Below are 24,594 nucleotides of genomic sequence, written 5' to 3'. Positions count from 1 at the left end.
TATATTCGTCTGCCCTTTCTTCATTTCCTTAAATGGACAGGCCCCTCGGGTGATGAATGGCCAACGTATTGACCACTCCGGGCCATATTTCTCCTCAAAGATGGAAACCTGATGGGCGAAATGCAGATGGGATTGACTAATTGAGCAGAAGAATTGAGCTCCAAGGGAGACAATGAAGGGGTGGAGAATGGCGGTTTAACTTTTCTTTTGTGACAGTTTTTGGTTCTAAACGGTTCCGAATGACGAGTTTAATACAAAACAAACGTCCACTTAATGGAAATGTCCGGGCATGTTGGACGGGCAGCTCACAGTTGCGTTAATTGAAAGTGTGTTAGTGAGGAACGGGGAATTGTGGCAAGATTGAGCACTCTTTAATGGGCTGCCTGTAAACAGTCAGCTGGGTGGAGAGAGTGGGCCTAGCAGGTTTGTAGTCAGGTAGGGAGTAGGGTTAGCAGGCATGCAGGATGGGGGGGAAACTGGAGAAATGGAAGGATTTGGTTATCTGGGTGTGGCCCCCTCCATGAATACGCGTCTGGGTTTTTCTGTTCAGTGTTTGTCATTAGGGAGATGCAGGTCAAGAGTGTGGGGTTTAGATTCTGGTAGTGGGAAAGAGAAACCTCGGTGCGGCCTGGTCAGCATCTATCCGAACACTGTGTGGTCATGGAAACCCTACATGGGGCTTTTAGGAAGCCCTACATTGGGCTTTTATTAGATGGATGAATTAGAGCCGGATGGATGGATAGATTGATGAATGCTAGGATAGTGTGGATAGATAGGTTAATTCATGAAGTGAAGATGGATGGATAAATGAATAAATAACTAGATGGATGGGTAGAAGACAGACAGATTGACTGTTACAGAGAAGTTTAAGCTAACGTTGTACTGTGTTGTATGTAGAGTCATGCACTGGTCAGCTTTTTGGAGCCGGCCACATCAATTCCGAGCCCCACCCGATATCTGACATCAGGACAGATTTTTCTCCACAACCTGACCCACCTGCATAGAATTGTTCTGAGAGCCGATTCGTGACCTGCCAGATAAAACATACATTTCTTTAGTTGCTTTTATGACTCCAGAGTAGTAAACTATTAGTGTATTCCCCGCATGAATGAATTTGTCTGCATGTCTATTCAGCGTTTGGATAAAAGGAAACCATGCCATGAATTAAGAACGATAAGCCCTATCTTTTTATTTTCACGATGCGATGCGGCACATTGACAACTCAGATCTCTTTGAAAAAGAGCCTTCTAACTAGCCTTCTACTCACCTAATGAAAGCCTATAGCCGACATAACAAAACAATACCATGACATTCAATATTTAGATAAATAGTTTAATTGAAACTTAAATCAACAATTCCCAGAATCTAATAGGCTATAGGCTGCAAAAATAGCCTACATTTAGTAGGCTACTCAAACTTTTACCAGCCGCACCGGTAAAATTTTTATATGGCCTGCATATGGCCAAAAACTGGTACGTACGCGCAATGCTGTCGGGGGTACATTATTTTATATGAAATAATGCACCCCCCGACAGCATTGCGCATACGTACCAGTTTGCATGATGACAAGTGAAAACTTATGGTCAGTAAACAAAACTTTAAGCTCGTCTCTCAATTAAGAAAAACTTGTCAATACTTTGCCCCTTGATAACCAGAGCACTTCTGTATGTTGTAAAAGTGTTACATGGTTGCTGCCCATATCATTGCATAGTGCAGAAAAAACTGGTACGTACGCGCAATGCTGTCGGGGGTACATTATTTTATATAAAATAATGCACCCCCGACAGCATTGCGCATACGTACCAGTTTTTGACCATATGCAGGCCATATAAATTATTATATATATATTATATTATATATATATATATATACAGTGCCTTGCGAAAGTATTCGGCCCCCTTGAACTTTGCGACCTTTTGCCACATTTCAGGCTTCAAACATAAAGATATAAAACTGTATTTTTTTGTGAAGAATCAACAACAAGTGGGACACAATCATGAAGTGGAACGACATTTATTGGATATTTCAAACTTTTTTAACAAATCAAAAACTGAAAAATTGGGCGTGCAAAATTATTCAGCCCCTTTACTTTCAGTGCAGCAAACTCTCTCCAGAAGTTCAGTGAGGATCTCTGAATGATCCAATGTTGACCTAAATGACTAATGATGATAAATACAATCCAGTTTTATATCTTTATGTTTGAAGCCTGAAATGTGGCAAAAGGTTGCAAAGTTCAAGGGGGCCGAATACTTTCGCAAGGCACTGTATGTATATATATTTTCAAACAGTCTTTCAACAGGTTTTTTTCTCACCTGATTAGCTTCGTTTCACTGCCAAAAATAATATTAAACCATCTAATGTTCAGCGAAATAACAGGTAGCCTAGTCAAATAATTAACATCCAAACACATTAACTGTTACTCTCTCACGGGAATTCCACTAAGGGTCCGTATGTAGACAAAAGTATCTGCTGCTCATGTTGGTATCTGTACTGATGGCTCAAAAGTCATGACAGGGAGACATAGTGGAGTGGTAACCCGCATGCAAGCAGTTGCTCCCGACGCCACTTGGGTACACTGCAGCATCCACCGGAGAGGCTCTTGCTGCCAAGGGAATGCCTGACAGCTTGAAAGATGTTTTGGACACTCCAGTGAAAATGGTTAACTTTGTTAAATCAAGGCCCCTGAAGTCTTGTGTATTTTCTGCACTATGCAATGATATGGGCAGCAACCATGTAACACTTTTACAACATACAGAAGTGCTCTGGTTATCAAGGGGCAAAGTATTGACAAGTATTTCTTAATTGAGAGACGAGCTTAAAGTTTTCTTTACTGACCATAAGTTTTCACTTGTCATCATGCAAGCGGTCAGATGAATTTCTCACACGTCTGGCCAATCTGGGTGATGTTTTTTCTCACCTGAATGATCTGAATCTAGGATTACAGGGGCTCTCCGCATCTATATTCAATGTGCGGGACAAAATTGAGGCTATGATTAAGAAGTTAGAGCTCTTCTCTGTCTGCATTACCAAGGACAACACACAGGTCTTTCCATCGTTGTATGATTTTTTTTGTGTGCAAATTAACTCAATTTACGGATGTGTCAGATGTGATATATGTCAGATGTGATATAGTGAAGCACCTGAGTGAGTTGTGTGCGCAATTACGCAGTTACTTTCCCAAAACGGATGACACAAACTGGATTTGTTATCCCTTTCATGTCCTGCCTCCAGTCCACCTACCGATATCTGAACAAGAGAGCCTCATCGGAATTGCAACAAGCGGTTCTGTGAAAATTGAATTTAATCAGATGCCACTGCCAGATTTCTGGATTGAGCTGCGCTCAGAGTATCCTGCCTTGGCAGAACGCGCTGTGAAGACACTGATGCCCTTTGCAACCATGTACCTATGTGAGAGTGGCTTCTCGGCCTTCACTAGCATGAAAAATAAATACAGGCACAGACTGTGTGTGGAAATTGATTTAAGACCGATTCTCTCCAATACAATCCAACATGGCAGAGTTATGTGTATCCTTTCAAGCACACCCTTCTCATTAACCTGTGGTGAGTTATTCACAATTGATGATGAACAAATAAGGTTTTATATGTAAGATGGTTAAATAAAGAGCAAAATGACTGATTATTATAATATTACTATTTGTGCCCTGGTCCTATAAGAGCTCTTTGTCACTTCCCACGAGCCGGGCTGTGACAAAAACTCACACTCATTCTTATGTTTAATAAATGTATTGTATAGTGTGTGTGGCTGACCCTGGTGCTAGAGGGGGTACGCAGCTGGAGGTTGAATGTTTGAAGGGGTACGGGACTATAAAAAGTTTGGGAACCTCTGGTCTAAATGAACTGAATAAAGGTATAAAGGCCTGAATAAAATATAATTTTTGTCTGATAATTCAGTTAATTATCTTAAACAAATACCTACTTGCACTTTTGCAGGCTGTGTATCCATCTACTGGGTGGTTGTTCTCCCTGTCCACAATGACTACAAAATCCTTCCAACCCGGGGATTTCACTTCCGCAGCACCTGTTTCCACGATGGTGTCTTTCACCATTTTAACCATCATTCACCATCATAATACACAATGGTGTATTTCACCATCTTTCTTTCCAATTCTCCTGTTAGCCATTTTCGTGTGAGCTAGGAGTCAGGGAAAATAAACTTTGCAACATATTGTTGCGTAGCAGAAGGGAACATAAGCACTGCACGTGGACAAATTAGGCATGTTTCAGCACCACACATAATGGACAGTTCCCTGCTCCACTCTCACTGCATGGCTGGCAGCCTAAGCCTAGGCTATGTCTGCCTCACCACTCACGTAATGGAATTTGCAACACAATTCAACACAACAAGCTCCTGGCTTTTTATCTTAATTTGAAACGTTTTCGAACCGCAATATAATTGTTCTGAACTGCGAGCCTCCCAGAGGGTAGGAAGAATGTTTTCATTTCACCCGCCTGCTGATTCAATTTTTTTGTTGCGTGTCAACCGCGGGGAACCGTGGGTATCCGACCAGATGCAGGACTCTACTGTATTGTTGTAGGAGACGAGGAAAAATTAAAGGATGTTCTATTTGATTCTATTCTAGTGGGGATGGAGCCTCCACAGCTGTCTGTGTCTGAGGAGAGACACTTGGCCATCCTGACTGAGCTGCCCTTCGTCGTGCCCTTTGAGGAGCGAGTCAAGGTGCTCCACATCTCAGCCCTGCATGTATTTGTTATAAAACCCAAACCCTTGAGGAATAGTCTGTACAACTGACTTAATTTTCACCTCATTTATCAATGTGTCACTATATTAGTTATTCTAGAATTCGCAGACATTACCTCTCAGAAACCAATTGAAGAGAAAACAAGCACATAGCATTTGTTTACATTGTTTTATCGTCTTTATTTACTACCTCCATTAGAAATAGTCCATGTAGTCAGTATAGATGTCCTATAAAACCTGGCTTGGCTGTAGGTAGTCATTTAAACCTGCTTGTTCCTGGTGAAGATCTTCCAGAGACTGATATACGCGGACAAGCGGGACGTCCAGGGAGACGGGCCGTTTCTGGACGGGATCAACGTCACCATCAGACGGAACTACATCTACGAGGACGCCTACGACAAGCTCTCCCCAGAAAACGGTACATGGTTAGGCTGAGGAGGGATACAGTTTGGTTAGAAGGGTAATGTCTCGGGCTGTGTCCCAATAGTCTCTCTTTCTCCCAAAGTGTGCACTTGTTCACTTCCGTTTGGATGGAAATTACTGGTATAATAAAGTAGTGAACGAGTGCATTTTGGGACGCAGCCTCAGTTTCTAATATTTGTGGTCCATAAAATCCAGATTTTGTCGTCGAGGTTGCAGATCCCGTTAGAAATGAAGGCTAGCTTTCGCATCGGTCTTGGAACTGTGGGATTTCATGAAAGCATAAATGATCGTGATTATTCGGACGGATCGCATAAAGCGTGAAATCAGTTATTTTAAGTCCCCTCTTTTGTGTTTGAATTTAAAAGAGCACTCGTTTGGCCATATGATTAAAGCGAGTAGTAGGAGACCTTGCCTTGGAGGGGCTGAAAACGATATCATTTATGTGACTTTCTATGTTATAGCTGCTCTGATTTACCACCGCATATTAATTATGCTGAAACGTGACCTCTTTTGATACGCTTTGATTTGAATATTCCTCAGGTCAGAGAAATCATGCCTCGATGTGGAAATGGGAGAAATAAAAACGCTAAAATCGATATTTTCCGTTTTATCCCTACATATACAGTAGATTTCTAGATTGTAAGTGTTCATAACATGCATGCATGTATATTTCCATGTAGACTGCTTCTACTTTGAGTAGAATACTCTGATCTTTCAAAAGAGGTGTCAGAATAAGGGAATGGAATCTTAACTTTTTTATCATTTTTGTCATTTCTGGAAGTAAAATATAACAGGCCTTTTCTATATATTATATTTCTATATTTTCTGTATTAACTTCATTTCCTCCCGTGTCCCCTGTATCCAGAGGCGGACCTGAAGAAACGTATCCGGGTGCACCTGCTCAACGCCCACGGCCTGGACGAGGCGGGCATCGATGGAGGGGGCATCTTCCGTGAATTCCTCAACGAGCTGCTCAAGTCGGGCTTCAACCCCAACCAGGGGTTCTTCAAGACCACCAACGAGGGCCTTCTCTACCCCAGCCCCACCGCCCAGATGCTGGTCGGAGACTCCTTCGCCAGACACTACTACTTCCTGGGACGGATACTGGGGAAGGTAACGTTATCAATATAACATTTTTTATGTGTTTTATTGGATCGAGGAGAGACAGTGGAAAGATAGTGTTTCACAAAGGCAGTGGGCCGGATTCGAACCCATTCCGACGCTGGGCAAACGTGTGCTGTTGGTGGGCTAGACCACCCAGGCTGCACTGGGAAAGGTAAAGCTGTCTATTTCCAGGTATCTGTAAAAGTCAGTGTTCTTGTGTTGCGTTTCCATTGAGCTGTCTTATCTAAAAACAGCAGGACATAATGACGTTTCACCTGAAGAAAAAAATTCCCCATTATCCATTTAAGCAAATTGCCGTTCTGCCCTTGAGCAAGGCAGTTAACCCCCAACAACAACTGCTCCCCGGGCGCCGATGACGTGGACGTCGATTAAGGCAGCACAAATGTAGGCCTAGAAATGTGCCCATTTGGGGATCTGATACTATTTCTGATTGTCTTAACTCACCATCACTGTGGAGCTTCTCAAAGAAATGTTTTATTAATTTAAACAGTAATTTAACAAAGTCTGTTTTTACATTAATTGAGAATGACAATATTTCCTCAACCTAGCCTATTGGAAAAATCTTTCCGGCACTCTCCCTTTCGATAACCACTCAGCATGGGGGGGGGTGTCATGCTCTGGTCAGGTGGAAAAATCATAAAATAGGCCTACCTGATTACTTCTTATCAAATTACAAATAGCCTACAGCTATGTGTGTCCGGAGCACACTGGCGCAGGAAACTCTTGAGGGCCCAAAATACTTCATACAATGTTGCAAGTTTGCTAGCACAAGCTTCAGGCTGACCAACTTAATAGTTGATACAATGTCTCAAGTTCCTTGAAGATGTGATTTATGGGATATTTATTTTTATAAGGATATTTTCTACCTGCAGACTGCAATGTTTTTATTTGTTGGCTTTATGTAGGCTATTTTTACGTATTGGCAATGGCCATTAGAAGTTACGTTTAGATTTGTATCATTTTCATTTAGATCGAGTTTTGATTAACCACCATGACATTGATTTTGAGATATGAAGACCTTGTTGAAATGAAATTAAACTGGCACGCAGATCAGTAGAAACGGTATGATAACGTGGCACTCCAAAGGAAAGGGCTGCCGACCGCTGGTGTAGCCTATTACCAGCAACTTCAGGAGCTTAAAGGCAGAATCTGCGAAGGCCAACAGCTCTGGGCAGCGGAGGGTCGGGAATAGTTTTTTTTCGTCTTCTGGTTAGGCTATATCGTTTTATTTTTAATCGCAATGCTTAAAGCATTAGACAAGTTCAGTAGCCTAAATATAGTTGATTCTATTCAAACATAGGGTGTGTCTATATGGAAAAATTAACTTTTTAATAGAACACAACAGTCGACTTTTCGACCAATATTTTTTGGGGTCAGGGACAAAAAATATTTTCCATTTAGGCCATTCTAATAAATGTGTGTGCCGACTTATCGCCACGGTCTGTGACATGGTGCAACTTGCACTCGTAGGCCTGGAGTTCTGAACCAATTTGATGGTGAAACTTCAAATTGCAATGTGAAGCAATTCAGTCATTCTTGAAAGTCAAGACGATCCTTGTCTTGCAAAAGCATTTTTTTGTATTATTTTTTTTTTAAATAAATGGATATTGCAAGCAGTGTGCATTTAGAATTAAATGTTGAGTTGCGCTTATAGTTATGTGATAACATCACGTGCCTCGCGTACCTTCAACATTTTTCTGCAATAATAATCTGTTTGAAAAACACAATTTACATCATTTGTCGCAATAAAGTTGAACAAAAGAAAAATCCACTCCGGCGAACGGATAAACATTTATTTGATCTTTGGAAAATTTCTCCTGCATCTGCCGTTTCCATTACAAATGTTTGCGACATTGCATTTGTGGAATAAACCTGAGTCAATGGGAACCTGCCTAATGTCACAGACAATGGAAGAATGAGATGCTAAAGTACTTGCAGCGGGAACTCACCAATTTAGAAATGAGGGAAGACTCACCCAAGGGTGTAGTTATTATCACCAGGTATCTTCAAGCATTAACGGAAACAACAAGCACCTCTAATGTTGTAATTAGATGGTAAACCAACCAATGTGTGTAAGTAGATGGTAGGTAGGTAAACCGACCAACGTTTGATGAAGTCTAATCAGTTAATGAGATGTGAAATGTAGTCGGCAACACCGCGCTCCAGTACCTCAGGGAGGGGGTTCTGGCCTGCCCTCTTGTGGTCCTTCTCTGAGGGTCACACTGTGCCCCAGACACCAGCAGATCATCTGGGTTTGATCAGAGATCACTACCAATGAGGCTGCCCTAACATTGAATAACAGAGGTACAGTACAGGGACAAGGCTGATTCATTATAACATGTTATGGTTGTTAGTATTTCAACTTGACTTCATATCTAACAAAGGTGTTTGGTGTCCTTGATAATTATTATTTTATGTCCAAGAATGTGACCAGTTTGAATGGAATAAACTATAGAGCTTGAAGCCGAGTTTGGTTTATTTACCCGACAGCATGTGCAATCTGTTGATGGCTTTGTTTTCCCTTCCCCCTTTTCCCCTCCCTGATGGCACAATTTATTAGAGCCTAATGTTTTTAAATGTTCTTTAATGCATGTGCTGGCTGATTGTTTATCGAGAGAGTATGTGTGTGAGTCGGAAGAGGGGTCATCTCATTCTCAACGGGAGAAGAATGACCTCATGACAACCGGCCCCCTCTCAATATGGCCTTCTATTAGCCGGTGATTCTTTCCTCATTGTTTGTGGAGCGATTGCATTTGGCCGGGCGCTAAATCAGCGCCAGCCCTCCGCCGTCAGGGACATAAATAAGCGGTCAAAGCATGTGGTAATAGCATTTTGATCTGAAAGTCCTCTCTCTCTCTCTCTCTCTCTCGCTCTCTCCAAGATGGTCCCGTCCACTCGTCAGAGCACCATAACTCCTCCTGGGCTTTGGCCCTAAATAGCACACTATTCCCTTTTTATACTGCACTACTTTTGACCAGTCATATGGGCCCTTGTCAAAGTAGTGCACTACATAGGGCTTTAGGGTGCCATTTGGGACTAGACCTGGTCTCTCTCTGTATTCGTCCCACTATGAAATGGCCAGTCAGCTGCTAGCAGCATGCTCTGCTCCCCCCTCCCCTCTCACTACAGCTAATGGCTCAGGCAATAAAGGTAGGGGAAATTATTTAGAATTTGGCTTTCAATTAACCCTACCTAAAGTTCTCTCTTTCTCCATAAATATGGGCTTGTGAGTGCTCGTTTGAGTGGTATATTGATATTTGTTTAGTGCTGTTATTGGCGATGAACCGGGAGGAAAGATGGAACTGTTATAGATTAGGATTGCATCACTGCTGCGCTGAGATGCGTGGTACACACGCCAGGGCCTATGGGACACAGGAGATTAATATAGTTAATGAATGGCCTCCCGGCCTGCCATTGTTGTGGAGGTAATGTATTGTCGTCAGGAGTGGGCCTGTTTGGGGTACTCACTGAAATGGGATTGGACATCACAATATGGGCTATCGCTCTTCCTAACTTGTCCTCCCAACTGACATGTATAAAGGTTGACTCCACAAACAGAAACCACATAACATTACAGACCACATAAGTATATAATGAGAATGAAAGCATATTGAATTCGCATAGCCTTCAGTATTGTATCTCTCTAGCATCTGGATTCTAAGGCAAGGTTGCTGGTCTCTCACTGTTCTCTCTGGCATCTAAAAGCAACCGTGCAATGTCCACTAAAAAAGGGCAAATCACCTCAAGTTAACGTCAAACCAAATTATTGAGTTGATTTGGTCATGAAAAAAAATATATTCATGTTGCTAAAGTTTGACTGTGTTTGATTTACAGTTCCTCGTGGCCCATAGACTGATTTCAGAGTGAGGATCCATCCAAGTTGTAAAATACTGAACTTTTTAAGATGCTGTGCCGCCTGGTTGCTGTTTTCCGAGCCCTTCTTCTTCCAGACTCTTTTGTTGGGCTATTAAAGAGAGAGGTCTCCTGTTGCCAGTCTCACAGCTCCACATCACTGTCCAGCCAGGCTCCCAGTAACCTTCAGTAGGATGTGTGGATCAGACTGCCCCCCTCCTCTCAAATCAAATCAAATTTTATTTGTCACATACACATGGTTAGCAGATGTTAATGCGAGTGTAGTGAAATGCTTGTGCTTCTAGTTCCGACAATGCAGTAATAACCAACGAGTAATCTAACCTAACAATTCCACAACTACTACCTTATACACACAAGTGTAAAGGGATAAAGAATATGTACATACAGATATATGAATGAGTGATGGTACAGAACGGCATAGGCAAGATGCAGTAGATGGTATTGAGTACAGTATATACATATGAGATCAGTAATGTAGGGTATGTAAACATATTAAGTGGCATTGTTTAAAGTGGCTAGTGATACATGTATTACATAAAGATGGCAAGATGCAGTAGATGGTATCGAGTACAGTATATACATATGAGATCAGTAATGTAGGGTATGTAAACATATTAAGTGGCATTGTTTAAAGTGGCTAGTGATACATGTATTACATAAAGATGGCAAGATGCAGTAGATGGTATCGAGTACAGTATATACATATGAGATGAGTAATTTAGGGTATGTAAACATATTAAGTGGAATTGTTTAAAGTGGCTAGTGATACATTTTTTACATCAATTTCCATTATTAAAGTGAGCTGGAGTTGAGTCAGTATGTTGGCAGCAGCTACTCAATGTTAGTGGTGGCTGTTTAACAGTCTGATGGCCTTGAGATAGAAGCTGTTTTTCAGTCTCTCTGTCCCTGCTTTGATGCACCTGTACTGACCTCGCCTTCTGGATGATAGCGGGGTGAACAGGCAGTGGCTCGGGTGGTTGTTGTCCTTGATGATCTTTATGGCCTTCCTGTGACATCGGGTGGTGTAGGTGTCCTGGAGGGCAGGTAGTTTGCCCCTGGTGATGCGTTGTGCAGACCTCACTACCCTCTGGAGAGCCTTAAGGTTATGGGCGGAGCAGTTGCCGTACCAGGTGGTGATACAGCCCGACAGGATGCTCTCAATTGTGCATCTAGAAGTTTGTGAGTGCTTTTGGTGACAAGCCAAATTTCTTCAGCCTCACAACGCTGTCTGTGTGGGTGGACCAATTCAGTTTGTCCGTGATGTGTACGCTGAGGAACTTAAAACTTAATACCCTCTCCACTACTGTCCCGCCGATGTGGATAGGGGGGTGCTCCCTCTGCTGTTTCCTGAAGTCCACAATCATCTCCTTTGTTTTGTTGACGTTGAGTGTGAGGTTATTTTCCTGACACCACACTCCGAGGGCCCTCACCTCCTCCCTGTAGACAGTCTCGTCGTTGTTGGTAATCAAGCCTACCACTGTAGTGTTGTCTGCAAACTTGATGATTGAGTTGGAGGCGTGCATGGCCACGCAGTCATGGGTGAACAGGGAGTAGAGGAGAGGGCTCAGAACGCACCCTTTTGGGGCCCCAGTGTTGAGGATCAGCGGGGTGGAGATGTTACTTACCCTCACCACCTGGGGGAGGCCCGTCAGGAAGTCCAGTACCCAGTTGCACAGGGCAGGGTCGAGACCCAGGGCCTCGAGCTTGATGACGAGTTTGGAGGGTATTATGGTGTTAAATGCTGAGCTGTAGTCGATGAACAGCATTCTCACATAGGTATTCCTCTTGTCCAGATGGGTTAGGGCAGTGTGGTTGAGATTGCGTCGTCTGTGGACCTATTGTGGCGGTAAGCAAATTGGATGTCTAGGGTGTCAGGTAGTGTGGAGGTGATATGGTCCTTGACTAGTCTCTCAAAGCACTTCATGATGATGGAAGTGAGTGCTACGGGGCGGTAGTCGTTTAGCTCAGTTACCTTAGCTTTCTTGGGAACAGGAACAATGGTGGCCCTCTTGAAGCATGTGGGAACAGCAGACTGGGATAAGGATTGATTGAATATGTCCGTAAACACACCAGCCAGCTGGTCTGCGCATGCTCTGAGGACGCGGCTGGGGATGCCGTCTGGGCCTGCAGCCTTGCGAGGGTTAACACGTTTAAATGTTTTACTCACATCGGCTGCAGTGAAGGAGAGTCCGCAGGTTTTGGTAGCGGGCCGTGTCAGTGGCACTGTATTGTCCTCAAAGCGAGCAAAGAATTTATTTAGTCTGTCTGGGAGCAAGACATCCTGGTCCGCGACGGGGCTGGTTTTCTTTTTGTAATCCGTGATTGACTGTAGACCCTGCCACATACCTCTCTTGTGTCTCCACGCCTCACCCATTACTCACCTCATCCATCCACCTGGAACACCCACCCTGCCCCCTCATGATAGTGCACTGCACCCAAAAGCCCTGTATTGTTAGCCCTGACCTGCCCTCCAAACTCTCTCAGGGTGGCTGAAGTTTTGTGTGTTTGTTTGCACCCCTCCCTCACCCTCCTCTGTCCTCCCTAGTGCCTTTCCTCATTGATCTACCCGGTCGGACTAAAAGTTCCCCTTCAGAGGTGTCCAGGTTGCACCCCTGATTGATAGTGATGCGTTTGAAAGGCATTATATTTTGATTGATTCTTAATGTTGTAAATTAAGGGATTTATTTGGCAGCTAACAGAAGGCAACCTGCAATGTTGTCGGGCGTTTATTCTCCCTGATGGTGCCGCGATCTGTTTTAATTGCGTTGCCACTGCACTCACTTATATTAAAAGGGGACGACGGTCCATAATTAATCAGTTTTATCCCGAGTCATTTTGGCACAATTTCTGGCAATAAACACTCATAAATAAAGCGACCGAAAAAATAAAATATATACCACAGATTTTTACTCTTCCCCCATACAGGTCTACTTATTGCCACCTCTTCCCGGCACTGTGTTGTTATTGATAGGTTTCAAGGGAGCATGCGGCGCATATGGCCAGGGAATTCGTAGAGGCTCCCCGAGAAATGCTGAGTGGATTCATTTGCATAAAAAATAGACTGTGTTTGAAGTTGCCCAATTAACCTGTGTTTAGAAAATAGCCAGGGATTTATGCCTGCCTATGTGTTTTAAGATGCATGCATTATGGAAATGGTGTAGATTTATAATCCATTTAGCTGATGTGGTCAGGATTCTTTTTTTAGTGCAATCATTTATAAGGACCTGTATATTTAATGCTTGGAACGGGCTCTTTCTTTAGGACAATTCCAGTACATTAGCTCCCCGTTTTATGAGCCACCTGCTTGGCCATAGTTCTTAATGGCAGCCCAGGTCAAGGATAGAATTGACATTTATAAAGTTTGAGGCGGGCAGATTTGAAAGCCCGTATGTTTTTAGACAGATTATGTTCTTGTGTTGCGCTCTTGCGCCGATGCGAACTGATTTACTACGTTAAACGCTGTCACATCCGGTGTTCCCGTCACTCTTTTAACACTGCATTGCGTAATGGTTTTTAATTGAAAACTGCAAAGATGGCTCATCTTTATCCATTGTTATTGATTCTTCTCTTCACTGTTCTGCCACTGGTTATGTTAGTCTGATTTGTATGACTTTATCATGGCCTTATTTTTATCATAAGAAATAATATATGCCATTTAGCAGACGCTTTTATCCAAAGCGACTTACAGAAATCTGCACATATATTTTCGTATGGGTGGCCACAGCTGGAATTGAACCCATGATCCTGGTGTTGGAAGCACCATGCTCTACCAACTGAGCCACACAGGATCACATCATGTTATCATGACCTTTTGACCAGAGTTAATCTGTGACCTTGACCTTTGTTTCCTGTCTCCCTATAGGCCCTGTATGAGAACATGCTGGTGGAGCTGCCATTTGCCAGTTTCTTCCTGTCCAAGCTACTGGGAACCAGTGCAGATGTGGACATCCACCACCTGGCCTCGCTGGACCCCGAGATGTACCGCAACCTGCTCTTCCTCAAGAGCTACGAGGACGACGTGGAGGACCTGGGACTCAACTTCACCATTGTCAACAACGACCTGGGAGAGGCACAGGTGTGTGTGTGTGTGTGCGCGGGTGTGTGTTTTGGGTGGGTGTGTGGGTATCTGTGTGTGTTTTGTGGGGGGGGTTAAATAATTCACACACTACCACTCTCAGTATTATTCTCTCTATCATCTTTGATTGCCAGTGCCTCTTCCTCATTCGTGCCTGTTTCTGTGGCCTTGTCATTCTGTCCTTCAGTCCCTTTGTCCTGTTCTCTCCTTCTTGTCGGTCTCTAGCTGCCACGCTCCTCACTCCCTCTATACGCTCTCCCTGTGAGGTGTTAATAATTCATTTCCCTCACATTGTCTGTATTTGGCGCTGAGAGAGATAAAGCACGTCGCCCGCTCTCGCCCTGACTGCTGCTGTGCAGCGGGGAATAGAAGGCTCTATGTTGACCGTTCCACCAAATGGGCCTTCGAGCAATTATCTCGGAACACGCCTGAGAGGCGCAACTTTTGCCACTTTAGCACGTCCGAGCCTGGCTGATTTGACAGAGCGGGCCTATTCAGTGCCCTCTGGTCCCACTCACCAGTCTCCCCGGGCTGGGTTAAGCACTCTACCCACTCCGCCTGTTTGCTCAGGGCCTTAGCTTTTCTTATTAGCTCCTCTTTAAACAGGCTTGAACAGTGTCGTTAGAATGTAGCCCATGTTTGCAAATAGGGCATAGCAAATACAATACCGAAAACAATTTGCGGGAGATTAGGCACACACTCAGAGGCAGACTGGCCTATACATGCCCTCAGGAGATAGTCAAAGCAAGCAAACAAGATAAAGACAGCCATTCGCATGCAATAAGGTGTGGAGTCAATATGACCTGGAATCGCGTAACGTTACGGATTCAGAATGACCTGTTTGTTGAAAACATTGTAGATTTGATTAGTTTCTGTATTACCTTTTGACTGAAATGTTGTTAAATTAAAGGTAATATATAGAGGTCGACCTATTAACCGGAATGGCCAATTAATTAGGGACGATTTCAAGTTTTCATAACAATCGGAAATCGGTATTTTTGGACACCGATTTGGCAGATTCTTTTTTACATTTATTTTTTACACCTTTATTTAATCTTTATTTAACTAGGCAAGTCAGTTAAGAACACATTCTTATTTTCAATGACGGCCTAGGAACGGTGGGTTAACTGCCTCGTTCAGGGGTAGAACGACAGATGTTCACCTTGTCAGCTCGGGGGATTCAATCTTGCAACCTTACAGTTAACTAGTTAATTTAGACTTATGGATGCCACCCGTTAGATAAAATACGGAGCGGTTCCGTATTTCCCTGAAAGAATAAACGTCTTGTTTTCGAGATGATAGTTTACGGATTCGACTATATTAATAACAAGGCTCGTATTTCTGTGTGTTATTATGTTATAACTAAGTCTATGATTTGATAGAGTAGTCTGACTGAGCGGTGGTAGGCAGCAGCAGGCTTGTAAGCATTCATTCAAACAGCACTTTCGTACGTTTTGCCAGCAGCTCTTCGTTGTGTGTCAAGCATTGCGCTGTTTATGACTTCAAGCCTATCAACTCCCAAGATTAGGCTGGTGTAAACGATGTGAAATGGCTAGCTAGTTAGCAGGGTGTGTGCTAATAGCGTTTCAAACGTCACTCGCTCTGAGACTTGAAGTGGTTGTTCCCCTTGCTCTGCATGGGTAACGCTGCTTCGAGGGTGGCTGTTGTCGTTGTGTTTCTGGTTCGAGCCCAGGTAGGAGCGAGGAGAGGGACGGAAGCTATACTCTTACACTGGCAATACTAAAATGCCTATAAGAACATCCAATAGTCAAAGGTTAATGAAATACAAATCGTATAAGGAGAAATAGTCCTATAATTCCTATAATAACTACAACCTAAAACTTCTTACCTGGGAATATTGAAGACTCATGTTAAAAGGAACCACCAGCTTTCATATGTTCTCATGTTCTGAGCAAGGAACTTAAACGTTAGCTTTCTTACATGGCACATATTGCACTTTTACTTTCTTCTCCAACACTTTGTTTTTGCATTATTTAAACCAAATTGAACATGTTTCATTATTTATTTGAGGCTAAATAGATTTTATTGATGTATTATATTAAGTTAAAATAAGTGTTCATTCAGTATTGTTGTAATCGTCATTATAACAAATAACATTTTAAAAAATCGTCAGATTAATCGGCATCGGCTTTTTTTTTGGTTCTGCAAATAATTGGTATTGGTATCGCCGTTGAAAAATCATCATCGGTCGACCTCTAGTAATATAGATACTTCCCAGTAATAAACCCCTTCTGTAGAAGGTATCTTACAACGGTGTACAATAAGAGCAAGCTGCCTATAGCTGACTAAATTACCCTTTTGTGGTACTTAATTTTCTCTTTAACCCACTTTGTAGAGCAAACATTTTGCGGGGGGGACATGCCCCCGCACCCCCTTAGCTGTCAAGTATTCACATTATTGAAAATGGTTACGATTTTTGGGAACACAATGATTTTAAAAGTATCATACGCTCCTAAATTATCTGGATTATTTCACTGATTATTTTGTCCTAACTCCTCCAAAACCATTCAATCGATTTACAAACTACTCCAGGAAGGGGGAGATCAGGATTTGTGACCCAAAAGCTCAACAAACTATAGCTGATGAAACAGGTTGGTGGAAGAATCTTGTGCCAAACTTTTAATGGTCCAGCGGCTGTTCATGGACCATACCAAAGCCAGGAACAGAGAACTGGTTCTTATCCCTAGCGCACTGTCCCATTTTAGGCCTGCGAAACCGACACCTGGGTCCCTTAGCCTGATCAGCGATTTCTCCCCTTGCTCCACTGGTACCCTCAAACAAGCTGTTTGGGCTAAACACTCTAAAGTGCTAGTCTTGTGTTCAGCATTCTTGAGAGTATGCCTCCATTGACACAATAATATTACATGCTCCACTACCAAATTTCTACTTTGCATTTTGCGTGACACTTGATTGACACTTTACCTGTGAACACACGCCCTGACTCTGTTTTCAAATTGAGAAAGGAATACCCTCAGTAAAATGTGTTTAGGGTGACATGTTCCCTCTCTCTTCTGGTTGCTTTCTACGTGGCTGTGTGATCAATGCCTGTATGTCTGACGGGTTCTTTCTTCCAGGTGGTTGAGCTGAAGCCGGGAGGGAAGGACATCCCTGTGTCCACGGCCAACAGGATAGCATACATCCATTTAGTGGCTGATTACCGACTCAACAAACAGATCAGGCCCCACTGCCTGGCCTTCAGACAGGGCCTGGCCAACGTGGTAAACCTGGAGTGGCTGCGCATGTTTGACCAGCAGGAGATCCAGGTAACTTGGATTTTCACTCGGTTGGCAAAATTACCAGGATTACTGGAAATTCTCAGAATTTTGGGAAAATTGCCTGAATTTTGCAACTCTATTCACATTACTTGCACACATAAAGATACATTTCTAATTATTCATCAATCTTTGCTATCCCACTACAGGTTTTGATATCTGGAGCTCATGTGCCCATTTGCCTTGACGACCTGAAGACGTTTACAAACTACTCAGGTATGATCGCATTATGGATGGTTTATAAAACTTTATTGTAAGAAACCAAACTACTTAGGCTCAGTCATAATGGTGAAAATGATATCGAAGTGATACTCAGTTACTAGTAGTCGGAGTAACTGCTTTTGTCATTTTAACGTGTTGACCACCCCTCATCACTGTCAAACGCTCCCTAAAAACACTTCAGCGAGCAGGCCTTTCTAATCGACCTGGCCCGGGTATCCCGGACGGATATTGACCTCTTTCCGTCAGTAGAGGATGCCTGGTTAGTCTTTAAAAGTGCTTTCCTCACCATCTTAAATAAGCATGCCCCATTCAAAAAATGTAGAACCAGGAACAGATATAGCCCTTGGTTCACCCCAGACCTGACTGCCCTTGACCAGCACAAAAACATCCTGTGGTGTACTGCATTAGCATCGAAAAGCCCCCGCAATATGCAACTTTTCAGGGAAGTTAGGAACCAAAATACACAGGCAGTTAGGAAAGCCAAGGCTATCTTTTTCAAACAGAAATTTGCATCCTGTATCACAAACTCTAAAAGGTTTTGGGACACTGAAAAGTCCATGGAGAATAAGAGCAGGAAACACTGTCACCACCGATAAATCCACGATAATTGAGCATTTCACTAAGCATTTCTCTACGGCTGGCCATGCTTTCCACCTGGCTACCCCTACCCCAGCCAACAGTCTTGCACCCCCCACAGCAACTTGCCCAGCCCTTCCCCATTTCTCATTCACCCAAATCCAAACAGCTTATGTTCTACCCCCTACAAATCAGCCGGGATAGACAATCTAGACCCTCTCTTTCTAAAATTATCCGCTGAAATTGTTGCAACCCCCATTACTAGCCTGTTCAACCTCTTTCATATCATTTGAGATCCCCAAAGATTGGAAAGCTGCTGCGGTCATCCCCCTCTTCAAAGGGGGAGACACTCTAGACCCAAACTGCTACAGACCTATATCTATCCTACCCTGCCTTTTTAAGGGCTTTGAAAGCCAACTGAACAAACAGATCACCGACCATTTCGAATCCCACCGTACCTTCTCCGCTATGCAATCTGGTTTCCAAGCTGGTCATGGGTGCACCTCAGCCATGCTCAAGGTACTAAACAATATCATAACCGCCATCGATAAGAGACAATACTGTGCAGCTGTATACATCGACCTGGCCAAGGCATTCGACTCTGTCAATCTCCACATTCTTACCGGCAGACTCAACAGCCTTGGTTTCTCAAATGACTGCCTCACCTGGTTCACCAACTACGTCTCAGAGTTCAGTGTGTCAAGTCGGGGGCCTGTTGCCCGGACCTCTGGCAGTCTCTATGAGGGTGCCACAGGGTTCAATTCTCGGGACGACTCTCTTCTCTGTATACATCAATGATGTCGCTCTTACTGCTGTTGATTCTCTGATCCACCTCTACGCAGACGACACCATTCTGTATACTTCTGGCCCTCCTTTGGACACTGTGTTAACTAACCTCCAGACAAGCTTCAATGCCATACAACTCTCCTTCCGTGGCCTCCAACTGCTCGCAACAAAGCCTTTCGCAACAAAGCCTCCTTCACTCATGCTGCCAAACATACCCTAGTAAAACTGACTATCCTGCCGATCCTTGACTTTGGCGATGTCATTTACAAAATAGCCTCCAACACTCTACTCAGCAAATTGGATGCAGTCTATCACAGTACCATCCATTTTGTCACCAAAGCCCCATATACTACCCACCACTGCGACCTGTATGCTCTCGTTGGCTGGCCCTTGCTTCATATTTGTCGTCAAACCCACTGGCTCCAGGTCATCTATAAGTCTTTGCTAGGTAAAGCCCCACCTTATCTCAACTCACTGGTCACCATAGCAGCACCCACCCATAGCACGCACTCCAGAAGGTATATTTCACTGGTCACCACCAAAGCCAATTCCTCCTTTGGTCGCCTTTCCTTCCAGTTCTTTGCTGCCAATGACTGGAACGAACTGCAATAATCACTTGAAGCTGGAGACTCATATCTCCCTCACTAACTTTAAGCACCAGCTGTCAGAGCAGCTCACAGATCACTGCACCTGTACATAACCCATCTGTAAATAGCCTATCCAACTACCTTATCCCCATACTGTTATTTATTTTTCTCCTTTGCACCCCAGTATCTCTACTTGGACATTGATCTTCTGCACATCTATCACTCCAGTATTTTGAATTGCTATATTGTAATTATTTCGCCACTATGGCCTATTTATTGCCTTACCTCCCTTAATCCTACCTCATTTGCACACACTGTATATAGACTTTATATTGTATTATTGACTGTGTTTGTTTATTCCATGTGTAACTCTGTGTTGTTGTTTGTGTCGCACTGCTTTGGCTTTATCTTGGCCAGGTCGCAGTTGTAAATGAGAACTTGTTCTCAACAAGCCTACCTGGTTAAATAAAGGTGAAATTTAAAAAAGGAGGATTTCCATAGAGCTAACTGTCAAGCTTTCCTGTCAAGTTCATGGGCCAGGTGGCCTAGTCGTGGGATACGGTTGCTCTCTAAAGAATGTGTGGTTCAATGGCATGTGTGGTGGTCGAGATGCTATGACTGGCATGACAACTACTTCTGTCTGCCAGTGGATTAATTTACAGGTGTTTTTTTAATATTGTCCTTTCTCTGTCCCTCTTCTCCAGGTGGTTACACTGCCACCCACCCTGTCATTACCATCTTCTGGGAGGTGGTAGAGAGCTTCACCGATGAAGAGAAACGCAAGCTGCTCAAGTTTGTAACCAGTTGCTCGCGGCCTCCTCTCCTGGGCTTCAAGGTGAGGGTTGACCAAAAGTTCACTGTCAGTATGTTCCTGCGCCCGTTTTATTTTCTACCCTCCGTCTGGTGTTGTTGATTGTAGCCGGTGCTATCAGGCGTTTAACCAAACGGCACCCTATTCCCTATCTAATGCACACATTGACCAAAAGGAGTGCACTATTTAGGGAGCCATTTGGGACGCAACCCCAGAGAAAGGCCAGCACTATGGAGTGTTCGCTGTTCTAATGGGCATGTAATGAAAATACCTGTCCTGATGACACCCTCCGATGAACATTTTCAAATTGGGCATAGTGATAAGACTCCTAAGGCTCCCTGGTTCATGCTTATCTTATCCTGCACTGTGGTTTACAGCCCATCTCTGGATTATTAGCACTGTTGGCTCGTGAGTAGTAGTGAAGTTAGTTTCACATTATTAATAATGATTTCCTCTTTTTTTAGTTGGGCACAGGGTATAACCCTAGAATGAATATACTAGTTTTTAATAGCCGACCCCAAAAACTAGCACCAAAACATTGCTGTAACATCATCTAAAACTGTTTGTTTCCAAAATGACTTCAGCCAAGAGCTGAATCCTGTGCTGAAATGGTGGAATTGCTTTTATCGGAATTACCATTATCGTGTCATCAGCTGCTGATTCCTCCAATCGAGAGCCGTTTCACTTTCCTAATGACTTGATTTATAGGGACACTAAAACGGTTGGAAATGGAAAAGAGAGCAATGCTGAAATCCATTAGGACTTTTATATACACACCTTACTTAGGATAACCAGCTGTAATTGTCATATGATTGGTTTTATTACTGTTTGTTGCCGTCTGTAGTTAAGAATACTTAAGTACTCGCACAGTGGGGAGAGAGAAGAGGGTACGGGTGGGAACACTCCTAAAAATCTCCCTTGGTGGCTTAGGAAGGAGGGCTGGAGAGCTCCCCCCTGTTTAATGAATTTGACATTGGGGAGTGTGTGGATGGGATGTCCTTGCCCTTCCCGGTTTCTTCCCCACTCCCGGTCTCCTCCTGATCTCCTCTCTGGGCCCGGAGAGGGAGCGATGATGGTGATTGGTAGGGTGGGGGGCGGGGCAGGGAGCGGCCCCTGACCCTAACCCTGGGCCCGTGCCAGCCCAGCCTTAATTAGCTGCCGTAAACGTCCCAAAGATTCATTAGTGGAGAAATAGCTCTTTCATGAGAAGCCATTTAAAAAGATGATGGATAGCCTCTTTTTCCAGAATGATCGCTTCCATAATGACACTTTCTCAATAAGCAACGATAGTTTAATACGATAATTGTCCGAAAAATGGCGTCGTTACCGCCGAGCCCCCCAGGAACCATTTAACCAGGCTGGTACAGGCGCTGAACCCCACGCCACGCTCCTAATCTTTAAATAGCTATAGAGCGGCTGGACGTTAGAAACAGAAAGGATGATTCCTGTGGATTCTAAACGAAACTGTCAATGTGTGCGCTCCAAATGGCACCTATTCCCTATATAGTGCACTACTTTTGACCAGGGACCATAGGAAAACCCATAGGGCTCTGGTCAAAAGTAGTGTACTATATAGGGAATAGGGTGCCATTTGGGATGCGGCCAGTGTCTTGGCCTGGATGATGTGAGTGGAGATGGCCTGGCCTCATCACCAGAAAGTGTAATTTTATAAAGAGCCAGACTGAAAACATGAAATTACCATTTGCTACACTTGCTCAGCATCCAAGTGTCACACTCGGTCTCCTTCAAACATAACAGACTATTTTAATTGTATATCCACGCTTTTTTCACGGCTTATCACATTTATATCCTGATGTCGCTTGTAATGAATTATTTTGGCCAGAAAATGTTGTGTCACTAGTGTTATGCCAAATGCGTGGTACATCAGTTGTATGAATTTAATGTATACAGGGCCTCCGTTGCCCTATGAACCTCTAGTTTGACACAGTTCTCCCTCCCCATCTCACCCATATTTCCAGGAACTGTACCCAGCTTTCTGCATCCATAACGGGGGGAATGACCTAGAGCGCCTGCCCACAGCTTCCACCTGCATGAACCTGCTTAAGCTGCCCGAGTTCTGCGACCAGCACCTGATGAGGAACAAGCTTCTGTACGCCATTGAGTCCTCCGCAGGCTTCGAGCTCAGCTGAGGGGGGACGTCTGTGTCTTACTCCCTGCAACCACTGATTCAATTGACATGGACAGGCCAGAGAAGACTTCCTGTTGAGAGCGAGAGAACGAACATGATGAACTGATATCTCTCTTTGACTGTGTGTAGAACAGAAACGGGGGTGAAGGGATTGTCACCCAAGAGTGGGACGAGGGAAGAATGGAGGGGGGGTGAGCGCAGAATGTTTTGGTTTTAAAGTAACTTACATGTGTATTCAAAATCCCCAAAAGAGCAGCAACAATAGAATCTCAAGGCTGTTTTTTTAAGACTTTGCGCAAAAGAAACAGACAAGATCTACTGTGAGTGTGTCCATGACCCTTCAGCAGAGTGCATTATGAAATAAACGACAATAACAATCGTGTTCACCAAAGATCGAACAGTGCTGTCTGAGGAGGAGAGAGGAACCGGCAATAAGAGGACAGAAATGGGGTGACACACAGGACTGCAGCACTCCTTACACCTCTGTCTCAAGGGCTTTGAGAGGGCCAGCTTGTCTGTTTGGGGCCTGTCCCTAATGGCATCCTATGGCCCTGGCCAAAAGTAGTGAACTATAAAGGGACTTGGGTGCCATTTGGGACACGTTTTCTACTAGAGGTAATATAAACTCACTTAGTTTTGTGATTACTGTAATGATTATTATTAATAGTAATTTCATAACATAAAAATGCAAATGCTTTGGGCAGGCTACTGTGTTGTTTTTCAAGGCAAAGAGAAGAGTATTGCTAAGAGAGTGGACTATTGATTATGGAATATTTGTGAATATGTATATGTGTTTACACCACTCTTGTACGATTCCTTTAATCAGTATTTGTACAGGTTGCTTTTCTTGTGTTTTGAATGAAGGCCTCGTGTTCTCACACAGATTAAAGTGAACCATCTATTCTACAGTATGTGCCCTGGCTGCAGTGATTATCCACCTATGGAGCAACAGCTGTGGATGCGTCCCAAATGGCACCCTATTCACTAATTAGTGAATAAGGTGCCATTTGGGTTGGACACTGTCAAGTTGATAAGGCTAGTGAAACCTGACTATACATGTATCACCAGACTGGAAAAATTTGTCTCTGAATATGATTAAATATGTCTTCTTTTTTTTGTTGCATTGAACTCCATTTTTTGTTGCCAGGTTATTTACAGTGAAGAACCTGGACATAAAACAAGCTGCTTTGTGCGTAATTTACAGTGAAGGACCTGGACATAAAACAAGGTGCTTTGTGGGGAAATCTCGAGCATTTTATTGCCCTCTGACATACAGTATAATGAAATAAACATCCAGTTAAGAAACACAGAGCGGAAACTATTCTAAGATTATGGGCCTTAGTCATAAATCTGCCTGAGTCCTGATGCAGTTGGGTTGATGGGATTTTTTAAATTTATCCCTCGACCATTTCCATCCATCCCCTCTCTAGCTTGTGTCCCAAATGGCACTCTATTACCTATATAGTGCTCTACTTTTGACGTCTAGAGCTCTGGTAGTAGTTCTGTGGGATGCATCCTTGGAATAGCCAACCACTGCCTCTTCCCGAACTCAAATCCCATGCATCCAACAGGCCAGAGGGGCACTCAAAGCAGTTTGGGTCTTAAAAAGATGACATATCAATTACAGAGATATTTATTTAGGGAATTGGCCTATCTGGATAGAGCCAAATTGAAACGTTTCTTATAGGAGTGTGAAAAGAATATGCATAACCATGGTAACAATTGAAAGTAAACAGTTTGGATATCATGGGGAAATTATTAGCCTAAAGGTGAGTAGGCCTACACAACGGCTCGCTTGACAAGACTGAATCAAAACTTTACGCACTTGATTTGCATTTACTCTACTTTTCGCCGGAAATACCCAGGATACATTCAATAACATAACAAACACTATTCCTGGAAAATGTAGGAGAGGTGTAACATAAATGACAAGGGTTTAAGTGCGGACTAAATG

At 43.5% G+C, this 24,594-nt stretch overlaps 1 protein-coding gene across 1 annotated transcript in view; it reads left to right on the top strand.

Annotated features, from left to right (window-relative positions):
* The window catches only part of LOC112215630 (ubiquitin-protein ligase E3C), a 37,785-nt gene extending 14,031 nt beyond the window's left edge, over positions 1-23,754 (top strand). The window contains exons 17-24 of the mRNA XM_024374816.2: positions 4,602-4,699; positions 5,006-5,138; positions 6,009-6,256; positions 14,004-14,216; positions 17,312-17,500; positions 17,659-17,725; positions 20,385-20,515; positions 22,471-23,754. Of these exons, the coding sequence (XP_024230584.2) occupies positions 4,602-4,699; positions 5,006-5,138; positions 6,009-6,256; positions 14,004-14,216; positions 17,312-17,500; positions 17,659-17,725; positions 20,385-20,515; positions 22,471-22,641 (1,250 nt within the window). The 3' untranslated portion in view covers positions 22,642-23,754. The remainder of the gene's footprint in view (positions 1-4,601; positions 4,700-5,005; positions 5,139-6,008; positions 6,257-14,003; positions 14,217-17,311; positions 17,501-17,658; positions 17,726-20,384; positions 20,516-22,470) is intronic.
* Positions 23,755-24,594: the final 840 nt, after the last annotated feature.

This window comes from Oncorhynchus tshawytscha, linkage group LG16 (genome assembly GCF_018296145.1).
Source record: "Oncorhynchus tshawytscha isolate Ot180627B linkage group LG16, Otsh_v2.0, whole genome shotgun sequence".
NCBI lineage: Eukaryota > Metazoa > Chordata > Actinopteri > Salmoniformes > Salmonidae > Oncorhynchus > Oncorhynchus tshawytscha.
Note: the sequence above shows the minus strand (reverse complement) of the source record. Positions and strands in the feature narration are given on the sequence as shown.